Consider the following 14035-nt stretch of genomic DNA (forward strand, 5'->3'; position numbering starts at 1 on the left):
GTTCATCGTGCTGTCTCCCAACACATGCATAAGCATATTTCAATCATCTTCCCTCAGTACCCATTCCTGTTCCCCTGCACCCTTCTGTTGACCCCAAACCATGTTCCCCTTTGTTGTCATCTCATCTTCTTTGGCCGAGATTCCAAAAATGAGCAAGAACATGCTGTATTTGGCTATTTGAGCTCAACTTAGCTCACTCAACATGATGACCTCCAGATCCATCCATTCTCCTACAAATGACAATTTCATTTTTCTTTATGGCTGAGTAACATTCCAGAATATGTAAATGTCCATATAAACACACTTTCTTTATCCATTCATGGGCTGTCGAGCACCTCAGCTGATCCCAGTTTGGCTATTGTGAACAATATAAGCATTGTGTGCAAGTTAATCTCTCTTGCACACCAATTTATACTCAGCTAAATGCCCAAGAATGGCATGGCAGGGTCATACGGCAGGTCTATTTTTAGTTTTCTGAGAAATCTGCATAATGATTTCCATAGTGGCTGCACCAGTTTACGTTCCCACCAACAGTGTATGAGAGTTCATTTCCCCCAACATCCTAGCAAGAATTCGTTTTCTTGATGACTCCAATCTGTCTAGGGTGAGATGGAGTCTCAGTGTGGACTTTATTTACATTTCCTCCATGGCTAATGATGTTGGCATTTTCTCAGGATTTCAGTTTTTCACCCTTTAATTTGATGATGGCTGTAGATTTGTCATATATGGCCTTTATTATGTTGTGATACTTTCCTTCCATTCCTGGTTCTTCAGAGCTTTTATCATAAAAAGATGTCAGATTTTATCAAAGGCTTTTTCTGCATCAATTGAAATGATCATGAAGTTTTTATGCTTCTTATATACTGTACATTTACTGATTTACATATACTGAACCATTCTTGCATCCCTGGAATGAAACCAACTTGACTATAGTATATTATCTTTTTAATGTGTTAATTCAGTTTGAAAATATTTTGAGAACTTTTGCATCTCACTTTGGCCTTAGAATATAATTCTCTTTTGCTGTATTCTTGTCCAGTTTTGCAATAAGTGTAAACCTGGCTTCACAGAATGACTTTAGTAGTGTTCCTTCACCCCTATTTCATGGAAAACATTTAGGAGTACTGGTGTTAGATATTCTTTAAAAACCTGACAGAATTTGACAGAGTATGCATTGGGTCCTGGTGTTTTTTGGGAGATTACTGCTTCAATCTCATTGCTTGATGAAGATCACTTTAAGTGTTTTATATCTTCTTGGCTCAATTTTGCTAGGTCAAATGCATCTAGAAATTTATCCATTTCTTCTAGATTTTCCACTTTATTTGAATACAGGTTTTCAAAATGTTTCCTCACAATTCTCTGGATTTTGTTGGGATTTGTTGTGATACTTTTTTCATACAAATTTTATTTGGGTCTTTTCCGTTCTCCTTCAAGTCAGGTTGGCTAAGAATTCATCAACCTGGCTTATCTTTTCAAAGAACCAACTTTTTGTTCCATTGACTCTTTGTATCTTTTTTTGGTCTCTCAATTTCTCCCATTTCTTTCAATCTGCTAATTTTGCGTTTGGCTTGTTCTTGCTTTTCTAGGAGTTTAAGGCACATCATTAGACTACTTAAGGTCTGTTTTGTTATGTAGGCGCTCATCGCTTTTCCCTTAGCATAGCCCCTGCTGTATCCCGTAAGTTCTGGTAGGTTGTGTATTCATTTTCATGAGATACAAGGAACTTTTAAATTCCCACCTTATTTCTTCAATGTTCAGTCTTCATGTGTTTAAATATTTTCTGCAGTTTCTTTTCCTATTGAGTTTAGTTTTATTCTATCGTGGTCTGACAGAAAACAGTTATTTCAACTTATGTTTGCTAAGATTTGCTTTGTGTCTTAAAATATGATCTAGTTTGGAAAAAGTTCTGTGTGCTGCTAAGAATGGTAACGAACAGCAGCTGTCGGAGGAAATACTTTAAAAGTCTATTTGCAGAAGGGGGTGGGGGCAGGGGGGAGAAATGACCCAAGCCTTGTATGCACATATGAATAAAAAAAAAAAGTCTATTTGCTCTACAGTATCATTTAATTGGCTTTCTTTGTTGATTTTTGCCTGCATGACCTATCTACTGGTGATAGTGTGGTACTTAAGTCTCCTACTATAATTGTTTTGGGGTATATTTGTGCTTTTAAGTCCAGTAGTGTTTAACAAATTGGGGCACAGTATTTGGTACATCTATGTTAACAATTTGTTATTTTCCCTTGATTGTTTCCTTCATTAATATTAAGTGACCTTGCCTCTTTTAATTTAGATTTGAAGTCTACTTTGTCAGAGTATAGCTCTCCTGCCTATTTTCAGGGTCCATTTGCTTAGAAAATCTTTTCCCAAACTTTCATTCTAAGCCAACGTTTGTTTTTGTCAGCAACCTGTGTTACTTATACGTAATGAACTGTCAGGTCTTGCTTTTTAATCTAATAATCATTCTTTCGATTGAGGAATTAAGGTTAACATTTGACGTTGATATTGAAAGGTATGCAGTAATTCCTGCCATTACATTGCTTCTCTTAGTGTTTCTTACATTTTCTTATTTACTAACCTGGTGATTTAGTCCCATATTTTCATGGCTACGTTTATCTTACTCTTCTGTGTATAGGATTCCTTTGAGTATCTTCTGCAGTGCCGGGTTAGTGGCCATAAATTCCTTTAGTTTTTATCATGGAAGACTTTTATTTCTCCTTCAGTTCTAAATGATGGCTTTGCAGGGTAAACTAGGTTTGCAGTTACTTCCTTTAAGCACTTGGAATACCTCATTCCATGTCTTCCTGCTTTAACCAGTCCTTTCTTGGGTATTTTTGAGGTAAGAGTCTTGTGAACTATTTGCCTGGGCTGGCCTTGAACTGTGATCCTCCTGATCGCTGCCTCCCCCATAGCTGGTATCACAAGCGTGCACCCAGCCCCTCCCTGATGTTGTTTCTGATGGATTACTCTCTATAGATAACCTGGTGTTTCTCCCTTGCAGATTTCAATACTCTTTCCTTGTGCCTGGTACTTAACATTTTAACTATAATATTCCATGGAGAGGTTCTACTTTAGTCATCTGTTTGGAGTCCTAAGAGGTCTCCTGTACCTGGATGGACATCTTTCTCACATTTAGGAAGTTTTCTACTTTTTGTTAGATATATTTCCCATGCCTTTAGCTTGCACCTCTTCTTCAATGTCCGTAATTCATAGTTTTGATCTTTTAATGCAGTAGCAGAGTTCCTGTGTATTGCATTCATATTTCTTCATCTCTTTCTCTATGCAGTCATCTGATTTTTCTATATCTGTTTTATCTCTAAGACCTGATATTCCGTCTTACTTTTGGTTCAATACTCTGGAGAGACTTTCAACTCAATTTTTTATTTGACTTAAGATGGTTTTCATTTTCAGAGCTGCAATTTGATCCCCCCCAGGGTCTCTGTATCTTTATTGAATTCCCCTTTCATGTCTTACATTGTCTTATTTCATTTATTTGTATCCTCAAGTTCACTCAGCTGTTTATTTATATCTTGAGTTCATTCAATTATTTGTATTCTCTTTGATTTCACTGATGTGTTTATGTATATCTTTCATCTCACTGTTATCATTCTCAAGTTCAAAAATTGAGATTTTTTTTTTCCCATTCGCTATTTATCAGATCCTCTGTTGTGAAAACAATCTTTTATTTTTTTTTTGCAGTACTGGATTTTGAACTCAGGGCCTACACCTTGTGATGGTTTTTTTTTTTTAGAGATAGGGTCTCAACTATTTTCCCAGGCTGGCTATAAACCATGAGCCTCCTATCTCTGCATCTTAAGTAGCTAGGATTACAGGTGTGAGCCACCAGATTCCAACTTGTTGATCTTTTGAAGTGTCATACTTGCTTGCCTTTTGTATGTCTTGTGCTTCTATTTTGAGATGTCTCATCTGTATCAATTGGTTGGCTGGAGGTTTTAGTCACCTAAAGACTTTCCCTTGAATTATTCTCTTATGTTCTGGCAGGACTGGTTAGTTTATGATCACTAGCCTGAGGATATAATTCAGCAATAACAAATTCTCCAATTCAATACCACACCAGATATTTACATAAAGTAAAAAAACCACTGGCAGAATTACCTATACAACTGTTCACATTATACATGAAGGGATCTGGAATTCTCGTATGGTATAGTAGGGGGCTAGAAAAATAAAACTTACTTGTGTTGGAGTAAAAAAAGGAGATAGGACTCGTGGTATGGCTCAAGTGGTAGAGGGCCTACCTAGCAAAAATAAGGGGGTAAGGGATGAAATAAGATGATGGACATAAGGGTAGTGGAGTATGAGGACCACAGGTAAACAAAATGTTAGTGTATGGGAATATAGTGTAATTATTGGGATTTCAAAAGGATAGAAAGATTAATAATAAAAAGAGGTAAAGTACCAGAATAGTTTGTAAACAAGAGATAGGAAAAATGAAAAAAAGAAAAAGGAAGAAATAACCATATTAAAGAGATAAAACACATTTTAAAATTTCTGAATTGAAAAGTTGTTATTTCTTCCTTGTTGAGAAGAGTGAGTATCTCTGTGCTCTATCAGTATACTGGATACTCCCCAACAATCTATTCCTTGGGAGTCTGTCTGCAGTTGTGTTTATAAGCATTTCCCCTCAGGGCTATGGACCGACCAGTATAGCCTTGAATGGGGGTGCTCTGGATTAAGGTAGCTGCTGGGGTGAGGTGGGACAGTTCTCAGGGTGTAAGGTTAGCAGTTGGGTTGGGTGGTGGCATCCTTGAGCACTGTGCCACTCTCGAAGCCTGTGCTTTTCCCTGTTCAGCGAGTCAGTGGCTGCTCTGGCTTGTCTACCACAAGGTTTTTCCCTGTTCCATTTAGGCCTCCAGTTTAATGTTTCATTTAGAATATGAGGAGGTGAACATATCCTGTCACCTGGGTATATGCATACACAGCTGGGTTGGGCAGTAGGTGAAAGGCCCTACCTGCCCAGCCTACTTCTATGCTCTCCTTGTCTTGGGACATTGACCTGGACACTGAGCTCTATAGTCAGTCTGCTCACTTCTATATAGTTCCTTTGGATAGAGACCCTGGGCCAAATGACCTCACCCCACCCCTGCTCATCCAGGGCCAGATATGGGAGACTTTAATCAGTCCACTTAGCTGTAAGTTTTCTTGGGGGTCAGATGTACCTGTGTGCGTGCTGGGCTTGGGTGAATGGCAGCCCTCATTCAGTGGGAAACCCATTTTCCCCACTGGCTCATTTCCATGCTAGCCTTTATACCTCAGGTGATGGGACATGGATGCTGGTCAACTTCTGTCCAGTTGCCCAGGCAAGGTTTGCTGATCTGCTCTTAGCCCTTCATGCACTTGCTCTATTTTCAGGGTGGCCCTCATGAGTGGTTCTTGTGGGAAGGGCACAGTATGGAGCAAGTCCAGGACTGTGACTGCGGCAGATCTGCACTTGCAGAGGTTTAGTTAGAGATCAGTATTTCTAACTACTATCTGTCCTTATATTGGAGCCCTTCTTTATCTTCTAACTTGCCCACCTCTTCTCTGTACCTGAGGAGACACAGCAAGTTGGTACCTGTCAGTAATCTATCATTGGAACTCTCATTTTAAATTATGCTCTGAGTAGCATGAGGAAATCTTGCAGCTTTTCCAACCCTCAAGCCCAGAATGTGAATCATTTTTTTCCTAACATGTCCACCATATGTATGCTGACACAAACAGTAACACAGAAGTTGTCTGTTATTAGATCAGTTGTCATGTTACTGCAGCTGATTGTGTCCAAGTGGCTCTTATTTGCTTACAAGTGCAGATTTCAAGTCATTATAGAATAGTGTGATTGCTTTATTATTGTTGTCAATCTCTTACTTGCCTGATTTATAAATTAAACTTTATCATAAGTATGTATAGAGAAAACACAGTGTGTATGGAGTTCAGGCATCCACTGGGAGTCTTGGAATGTATCTTATACACATTAGAAGACTACTGTAAAATCATTTTTAGAAAGTAAAATTTAGGCTTGAGGCATGGCTCATATGGTAGAGCACCTGCCTAGAAAGTAAAAAATTTTAAATGCATTGTTTTCAAAAAAAAAAAAAGCTTACAGATGATTGTCAATTATGTCAGAACCATATTAAAACTGTAACCCCAGGCTCATGCTCTGTGGCTTTTCCCAGCCTTTAATACCTCTTTTCTGTCCCAGACCAAAGCTCTAAGATAAGACGGATTTTTGTGTTTTGTTTATTGCCATAATACTAGCACCTTGAATAGTGCTTGGCACATACCAAGTCTTCAAACATTACTTGTTGACTGACTGAATAAATAAATGCCTTTCAGCCACTTTTAAGGGAAATCAGGCTGCCAATGTGAGAGCCCTTAGTATCCTGACTGGATCACCAGGCCACAGGCACCTCAACTGGCAATCCAGCCAGGCAACCTATATACTTTTACAAGGAAGTAAATAGGCTGATAAAACATGGGTAGATGCACCCAAGCAAGGAAGATGTGGGTCAGTGGAGATTCCTGACCTCTGGAACTGAAGGTGGCAAACACAGTATGGCCATACTGTAGGCTCCTGAGAAGCTCACATAACCCAAAACTCACATGATTCAAGAGAAATCTAACAAAGGATGAAGGGTATTTCTACTTAATGCTAAACTCAAAGAAACTTGAATTAACAATTCCCATAGCCAGTAACCTTTGAAACTATGTTATACTTACACTAGCCAAAAATGAGACAATTTAAGCATCAAGCACAATAAGTGATTACAAATGATGAATATATTCAAATGGATGAGGATCAAAATAGTACTTAAGCATGAAAAGAAATGGAGCTGGGGTGTAGCTCAGTGAAAAAGCATTTTACTAGCATGCACCAGGTCCTGGGTTTCATTCCTAGCACTGGGGAAAAAAAAAAAAAAAAAAAAAAAAGAGGATGGGAGGAAAACAAAACAAACCTATAAACACCAATGAAAATAGTAGGCACAAATCACTATGCTGAAAATTCCAAAGGAAAAGAATTAAGCAATTTTTTAATCTTTATGAGTTGTACTACTTTAGAGTAATCAGCTTAATAAATGAGGAAAAGTTCTATAGATGAATACCAGTTCATGAGTACAAAAGGAAATGAGAGAAATCACCATCAATGAGAAGAGCCAGTAGTCACTGCTAAATGGAGAGACTATCAGGACAACATTGACAGGCAAAGTCAAGGGAGGATATAGGCTGCCACCATTTGAATTCACTGGTCAATTTTACACTACTAAGAGTGTGATCACCTTCCAGTTCAACACAACATGGAGTTCACAGCACAAATGTTCTTGAAAACAAACTGACTCAACATCTAGCCAAAACTTTGTAATTAACTATCAAGCCATAGAAAATAAACAGGATATAGGGAAAAGTTAAACCACCATGAGGAAGTACTCAGACTATTCAAAATGTAAAACTTTTTGGCGATAATGGGATTTGAACTCAGGGCTTTACACTTGCTAGGCTCTACCATTTGAGCCACACACTCAACCCCTTTTGATTTAGTTATTTTTTTCAGATAGGGTTTCTCGTGTTTTGCTTGGAGCTGGCATCAGAAACTGAAATTATGGACTGGACTTTTTTTTGGCCTGGAGTGGCAAAATGTAAAATATCTTAACAGACAACTGATCTGGTTTCATTTCTTCAATAAATCAATGGTTCAGGAAACATAACAAATTATGTTATTAATGATGATTTTAAGGGAAAGAAATCCAGATGTTTTCTAGTTTTTCTCATAAAGAGTTTATAAATCTGCTGGGCATGGTAGCTCAAGCCTGTAGTCCTAGCTACTTGGGAGGTGAAGACTGGGAACATCATGGTTTGAGACCAGCCCAGGCAAACAGTTCATGAGACCCCCCCCATCTCCAAAATAATGAGAGCAAGATGGACTGAAGGTGTGGCTCAAGCAGTAGAGCACCTGCTTTACAAGCATCCCCCAGTAACACACACCACACACAAAAAGGGTTTATACATCTTTTCCCATAACACCAGTACAAAAATTCAAACTTTTCTGAAAAAATGGCCGACCTGTTGAGAGAACCAGACAGAGGACAAGAAGAGCTGACATTGCAAGAAGGCAAAGAGGAGCCATGATGTGGAAATCAAGTATGAGTTGGCTGACGTCATGAGCAACCAAAAGGCACACATAAGCCTTGGTCTGAAAATCTGAGTCTTCTTTGCTGAAGTTCCTCTGCCTGCATTGGATCTTGAGCAATTTCCTGGTTCCCATCCCCAGGAAGGTGGCCCTTGTGCCTGGATGTAGGTTCCCCACATAAACTTGCATGACAACCAGGAGTAGTCTAAATCTTATGCAACTAAAGAACCCAACATCAGGCAGTGATTAAAAGCAACCAAAACACTCCAGAAGCTTCCATCATTTTAGGTGCCAAAATATTTTACATGTTGAAGTGTTTCAAGACACAGTGATTACCAGGCATAGTGGCATACAACTTGGAAGGCTAATGAAGGAGGATTCCAAACTTAAGACCAGCCTGTGCTTCATATGTAGCAAGAGAACTGGAGGTTTGTTGCTTTTTGTTTTGTTTTGTTTTTGTTTTTGGTGGAACTGGGGTTTGAACTCTTTGTGCTTACAAAGCAGGCACTCTACCACTTGAGCCACTCATTCAGTTCATTTTGCTCTAGTTATTTTGGAGATGGGGTCTTACAAACTATTTGACTGGGGTGGCCTCAAACCATGATCCTCCTCATCTCAGCCTCACAAGTAGCTAGGATTACAGGCATGAGCCACTGGCGCCTGGCAAGAGCCTGTCTTTAAAAAAAATAGCACTCAAGGAACAATAATTAAAACACATTGCATATTTGGATACATACCTGCCCTTCTTCCAACATTAATGGTTTTATTTCTACGTCTTGACACATGCTGTTATAGAAGTCATTCATGGCACTATTTAGTTTCTGATAGTCAACTTCATTATCTACAAAGTGACTATATCCTTTTATAATAACCCAGAAGCAACCTGGATCTTCAATCTGTAAAATTTTTAAAGGATAAAATAATGCATGATTTAAAAGTAGAACCACAAAATAATAAACTTTAGAATCACAGCAACTGTTTCTAATTTAAGTGATCTAACAAATTCTTGGCTCTGTCTTAAATGGTCAGACCAAAGACAAAATTCCAAAGCATGAAAGCAATGATAAATAGTTCTCAATCATGTGTTATGACTCAGATGCCTTTCGTCTCCTGTATTTTGAAAATACACATAATATGCAGATGTGACATTCAGAGCATTTTTTAGGAGAAATAAATAATATATGTATATTCTGCTCATGTTAAGAAAAGAAATGATGACAGATAAAGCAAAACACACAAAACTATTACCTATGGGGAAGGAGGGAATGGAGTACATGGAACAAAATGAAAGTCAAAGCTCTCAGAATATATCCTGTTATATAGAGATAAACTGAAAATATAAAAAGTTTGAATTTAAAGTATCATTTTTAAAAATCATTGATTTTTAAGTCTTTCCTACTAAAAGTGCCTAGAAGCAAAGACATCCCAAGATTAGTGTCCTAAACACCAAAAGAGCAGGACTATAGCTGTCTGCATTAGTAGTAAGAAATTTACTAGTGGGGCATAGAGATACTAGTCAGAAGAAGAAAAGAAGGCTGTTGAAAAGAAATAAAAGTGTTTTTATTCATAAAGTTTTTACTCATGACGTTCTACAGAGAAATCTTAAGGCATATATAAAATGTTTGTAACTATAATGAAGACTATAAAACACTGCTGAGAGAAATTAAAGCGATAGATGAACAGAAAGATACTCGTGTTCATGGACAGGAAGACAGAGCATTGTTAAGATGTCTACACTAATAAATACGAAATGAAAGATCGATACTATCCTAAATGATCTACAGATTCAATTTAATTCCTATCAAAATCCCAATAACATTTTTTACAGGAATAGAAAATCCCATCCTTAAATTTTTATGGAATCTCAAGGGACCCAAAATAGTCACACACACACACAAAAAAAACCAAAAACAACTTGAAAAAGGACAAGGCTGGAACACTCATATATCCTGATTTCAAAACGCACTACAAAGTTACAATAATCCAAACAGTGTGGTACAGGTAAAAGACAGACATATAGACCAATAAAACGGAGAGCCTAGAATAAACTCTTGGGTATGTGGTCAAATAATATTTGAAAGGTCACCAAACCATTCAATGGGGGAAGGGACAGAATTGCAGTTTGAGGTCAGCCTGGACAGTTAGTGAGACAATGTGAAAAATGAACTAAGGCAAAAGGACTGGGAGCATGGTTCAAGTGGGGTACAGGCCCTTAGCTCAATCCCCAATACTGTAAAAGGAGAAAAAATTGAGAGACACCATCAACAGAGTAAAAGGTTAACACATGGAGCAGGAGAAAATCTCTACAAGTCATTTCTCAGGGAAGGGACTGACATCCAGAATCTATAGACAACCTCTAAAACAACAAAGATCCAACTGCTTGGTTTAAAACATGCAAAGGACCTGAATATGCAGTACTCCAAAGAAAATAAACAGGTGGCCAACCAGCACGTGAAAAGTTGATCTACACCACTAATTACTGGGAAAACTCAAAGCAAAACTACAAAAGCTACCTTCTTCTGACTCATTAAGATGAGTATACCACATGTCACATCTTAAGCCTCAGTCCATCCTGTTTATCCATATAAAATCCAGGCTACTCTGGAGTACTACAGATGGTGTCTGAACCAAGCTCAGGGGAAACACTCCTATTTAGAGTGAAAACTCAAGAGGGTGAGCTGGTTAAGTGAATGCCAGAACTGGGGACAGATCAGAGCTGAGTGGGTAAATGAGAGGACCAGGTTCCCATGCAGGAGGGGGATGGGGCAGAATCCCCAGCCCGGAGGAGCCGTCATTTTTAAAGAAATCTTACTGCCACATTTTGGGTTGATAGACAACACCTGACTGGGAGCCAGGAGCTTGGCTAGTTGGAGGTGAAACCCCTAAAACCTCAGAGGAAAAAAAAAAAATTGAGCTGCTTCAAACGTTTGCAGACCTCTTTTCGGATAAATTACGTAAGAAATAAAATAGGAAAGAGACAAGGTAAAGGTTTTAAAACTGCCACCATCTGCTATGAATCGGTGCTCATACCTGTAATCTTAACTACCTGGGAGACAGAGATCAGGAGGATCGCAGTTGGAGGCCAGCTTGGGCAAAAAGTGAGTGTTAAAGAGCTCAACTTGGTATCTCAGGCCACCTTACCCTCTGCTTAACCCTAGAGCTGCCTGGCTCCTATAGAGATGGCCCCCAAGAGAAACGTCGTTTCCCAGCACCGGTGCCAGAACACACACAGCGGGAAAACTCCCCCAGCCTTTACCAGGCCCTTCCTCAGCTCTCTTGCTGGAGACTTCTCAGGTTTCCTCTCCGGAACAAACCTGCGCGGACGGTGAGGGACCCCTTTGTCTATCTCCGTGCTTTTCAGGCCCCTTTCTCAAAAACACCCAACTCAGAACAGGGCTTGCAGAGTGGCTCAAGCACCAGAACGCCTGCCTGCCAAGGGTGAGGCCCTGAGTTTCCAAGCCCAGTCCTGTCCCTCCTCCCCCCAAAACCAACCCACCGACCCACCCTGCCCTGGTCTGCAATGTCTCTCTCCTCTGCCGGCTAAAGGAGGACTTTAAAAGCGGGTTTCTACTCCCGTTTCCCAGGTCTTTGCTGTGCTTCCTACACGCCTTCCTCCACCCACCGGGCTTTCCCCTTTCGCAACACCCTCGGGCATCACCTAACCGCAAGTCGGAAGGGCCAAGATCTGAGCGCGGGGCCCAGGAGCCCCGCTCCCAGGCCAAGCCAGCCCCCCCACGCGGCCGCACTTAACGACTGTCCGTCCAAGGGCACGGGGCACGTGGCTACCTACGAATTAACTTCCCCTCCCCCACCCCTCCCCCTGCCCCGCTCCGGCTGCCATCGCGCTCCCGTCCCCGCGGGGACGCCCTCCGCCCCGCTCACCTTCAGCACCAGGACCTCCAGCATCCTGCCGGCCGCGCTTCTTCCGGCCCGCGGCCCCTCGCCCCCGACCCCTCGCCCCGCCTGCCGCGTGCTCGGCCTGGCTAGGCCCGCGGTTCGGCACCTGCTCCCTCCGTCAGGACGCGCCCGCAGCCGGACCCGCGCTCCGGCTTCTTCCCGCCGAGCCGCCCACGTGGACGTCGCGCCCGCAGGCCCGGCCGCCCCGCCCTCCGGCTCGACGACGCCGCTGCCACAGACGCGCTCAGGACCGCGCCTGCCTCTCCGCAGGCCTCCAGAGCCAGCACCGCGTTGCCGAGGCCGGCGCCAGCCTGTAACCGCCGGTGCACGCCCCCGCGCTGGCATCGTGGCGTCGAGAAAACACGAGAACGCCCAACGGTCCAGACAACGCTCGCCTGCGCGCCGCGCCGCCACGTGACCGCGGCGTGAGAGGAAGGGGCGGGGTAGCAGCGTGGAGGAAGATGGTGCTGACTAGGCAGAAGGCGGGAAATGAGAGGGGCGGGGCGGGGGCGCGACCGGAAGGGGCGGGGCATGGCAGGTCGAAGGAAGAGGGGGCTGATTGGGTAGAAAGCGGGGAATGAGTGGGGCGAGGGGCGGGGCGGGGGAGAACAGTGCTGACTTGGCAGAAAGGCACGAGGGGAAGATGGTGCTGAATGGACAGAGGATGTGAACGGGGGACTGGGCAGACGGGGTGGGGCACGACAGAGACGGGCAGGGCACGACAGGAAGGGGCGGGGCACGACAGGGTTGGGAAAGATGGTGCTCTTTGGGCAGGAGGCGGGGAATGAGAGGAAGGGGTGGAGCTGGGCGGACAGGGCGGGGTGGGTGGGGAAAATGACAGGGTGGGACGGGCTGGGGAGACTGGACGGGACGCGGGGTTCGGCGGGCCTCCCGGGGCCAGGGGTCTTCATTCCCTCTCCTTTCGGGTGGAGAGGGGCAGGGTGGCCGCTTGCAAGCCCAGTCAGGTCGGGAATCCCTGCCAGGAGGCCCGCCTTCGGGCCTTAAATCCCGGTCTCTGGCTAGTAGCCTCGCTGGAGTGGAGGAGGCCTGGACCGTCGCTGGTCCCAGGCCTCCGTGGCCTCCTGGCAACATTCCCACCTGACCGCCTTCTGGAAAAGGGCCCTGCCGTGGGCCAGGTTCTGTCCTCACCTGTATTTTCCTTGCTGTTGTAGGCGCAGCACAGGGCTCCCTAAGCTTGAGCCCTTGTATTGGGACCCACAGAGTGGTTCTCAGATGACATGACACTGTGAAACCAAAGACACCCAAGAACACAGGGAAGGTGAGCTTTCACTCCCGCTTCAGGATCTCTACAAGCAAGGGATGGAATGATATTCCCAAAAGATTAATGGAAGCCCAGCGCCAGTGACTCACGCCTGTAATCCCAGCTACATGGAAGGCTGAGCTCTGGAGGATCATGATTTGAGGCCGGCCCAGGGAACTACTTCTCCAGGCCCCATGTCCAAAATAACCAGAGCAAAATGGACTGGAGGTGTGGGTCAATCGGTAGAACGTCTGCTTTGTAAGTGCGAAGTCCTTACAAAGGGTTTCAAACTCCAATTCCCACCTAAAAAAATATATATATATTAATGGCTCCACAACTTTTAAAAAGTATTGGGCCTAGACAGTTTTACAACTGAATTCTTAGTATTTCGCTTGTGAGAAAAACAATTTCTTAAGCTTATACCAAAAATGTGTTCATTTGCTGGTAAGGAAACCAATGAGATGGCCAAAAACCAACCAAACAAAAAAAACCCCCACCAATTAAAGAGGGAAATGGTGGGGTTACATGTTTGGGAGAGAGGACCTTCCATCAGCGTCATGAAATGAATCAGGCTTCATGTCACGTGGTCCTGCAAGCCTCTGCTTTGAAGCTGCTGGTAGGAGGCGGGAGCGGGGGAGGTGAGAGGGGATGGGGGTGCATGAGTTAGAGAAAAACTCAGCTGTAGAGGGCATGAAGTTCACCTGTGGCTGACATTGGGCTAACCAGGCACACCCCAATCGGCACCTGGTAGGGCCAGC

General features: G+C 43.0%; 1 protein-coding gene across 4 annotated transcripts in view; it reads right to left on the reverse strand.

Moving 5' to 3' along the window:
- LOC109674618 (putative ATP-dependent RNA helicase TDRD12) overlaps window positions 1–12167 on the reverse strand; it is a 66402-nt gene extending 54235 nt beyond the window's left edge. Inside the window, exons 1-2 of one of the 4 annotated variants that reach the window (XM_074058644.1) lie at window positions 12002–12164; window positions 8857–9015 (exon numbers count right to left, since the gene is read on the reverse strand). In XM_074058644.1, coding sequence (XP_073914745.1) covers window positions 8857–9015; window positions 12002–12025 — 183 coding nt within the window. In that variant the 5' untranslated portion in view covers window positions 12026–12164. Of the gene's footprint in view, window positions 1–8856; window positions 9016–12001 lie in introns of all 4 variants that reach the window. The other 3 variants (XM_074058646.1, XM_074058645.1, XM_074058647.1) reach the window with 3 other exon arrangements.
- Between the last annotated feature and the right edge of the window lie 1868 nt (window positions 12168–14035).

The sequence above is a fragment of the Castor canadensis genome, chromosome 16, assembly GCF_047511655.1.
Source record: "Castor canadensis chromosome 16, mCasCan1.hap1v2, whole genome shotgun sequence".
NCBI lineage: Eukaryota > Metazoa > Chordata > Mammalia > Rodentia > Castoridae > Castor > Castor canadensis.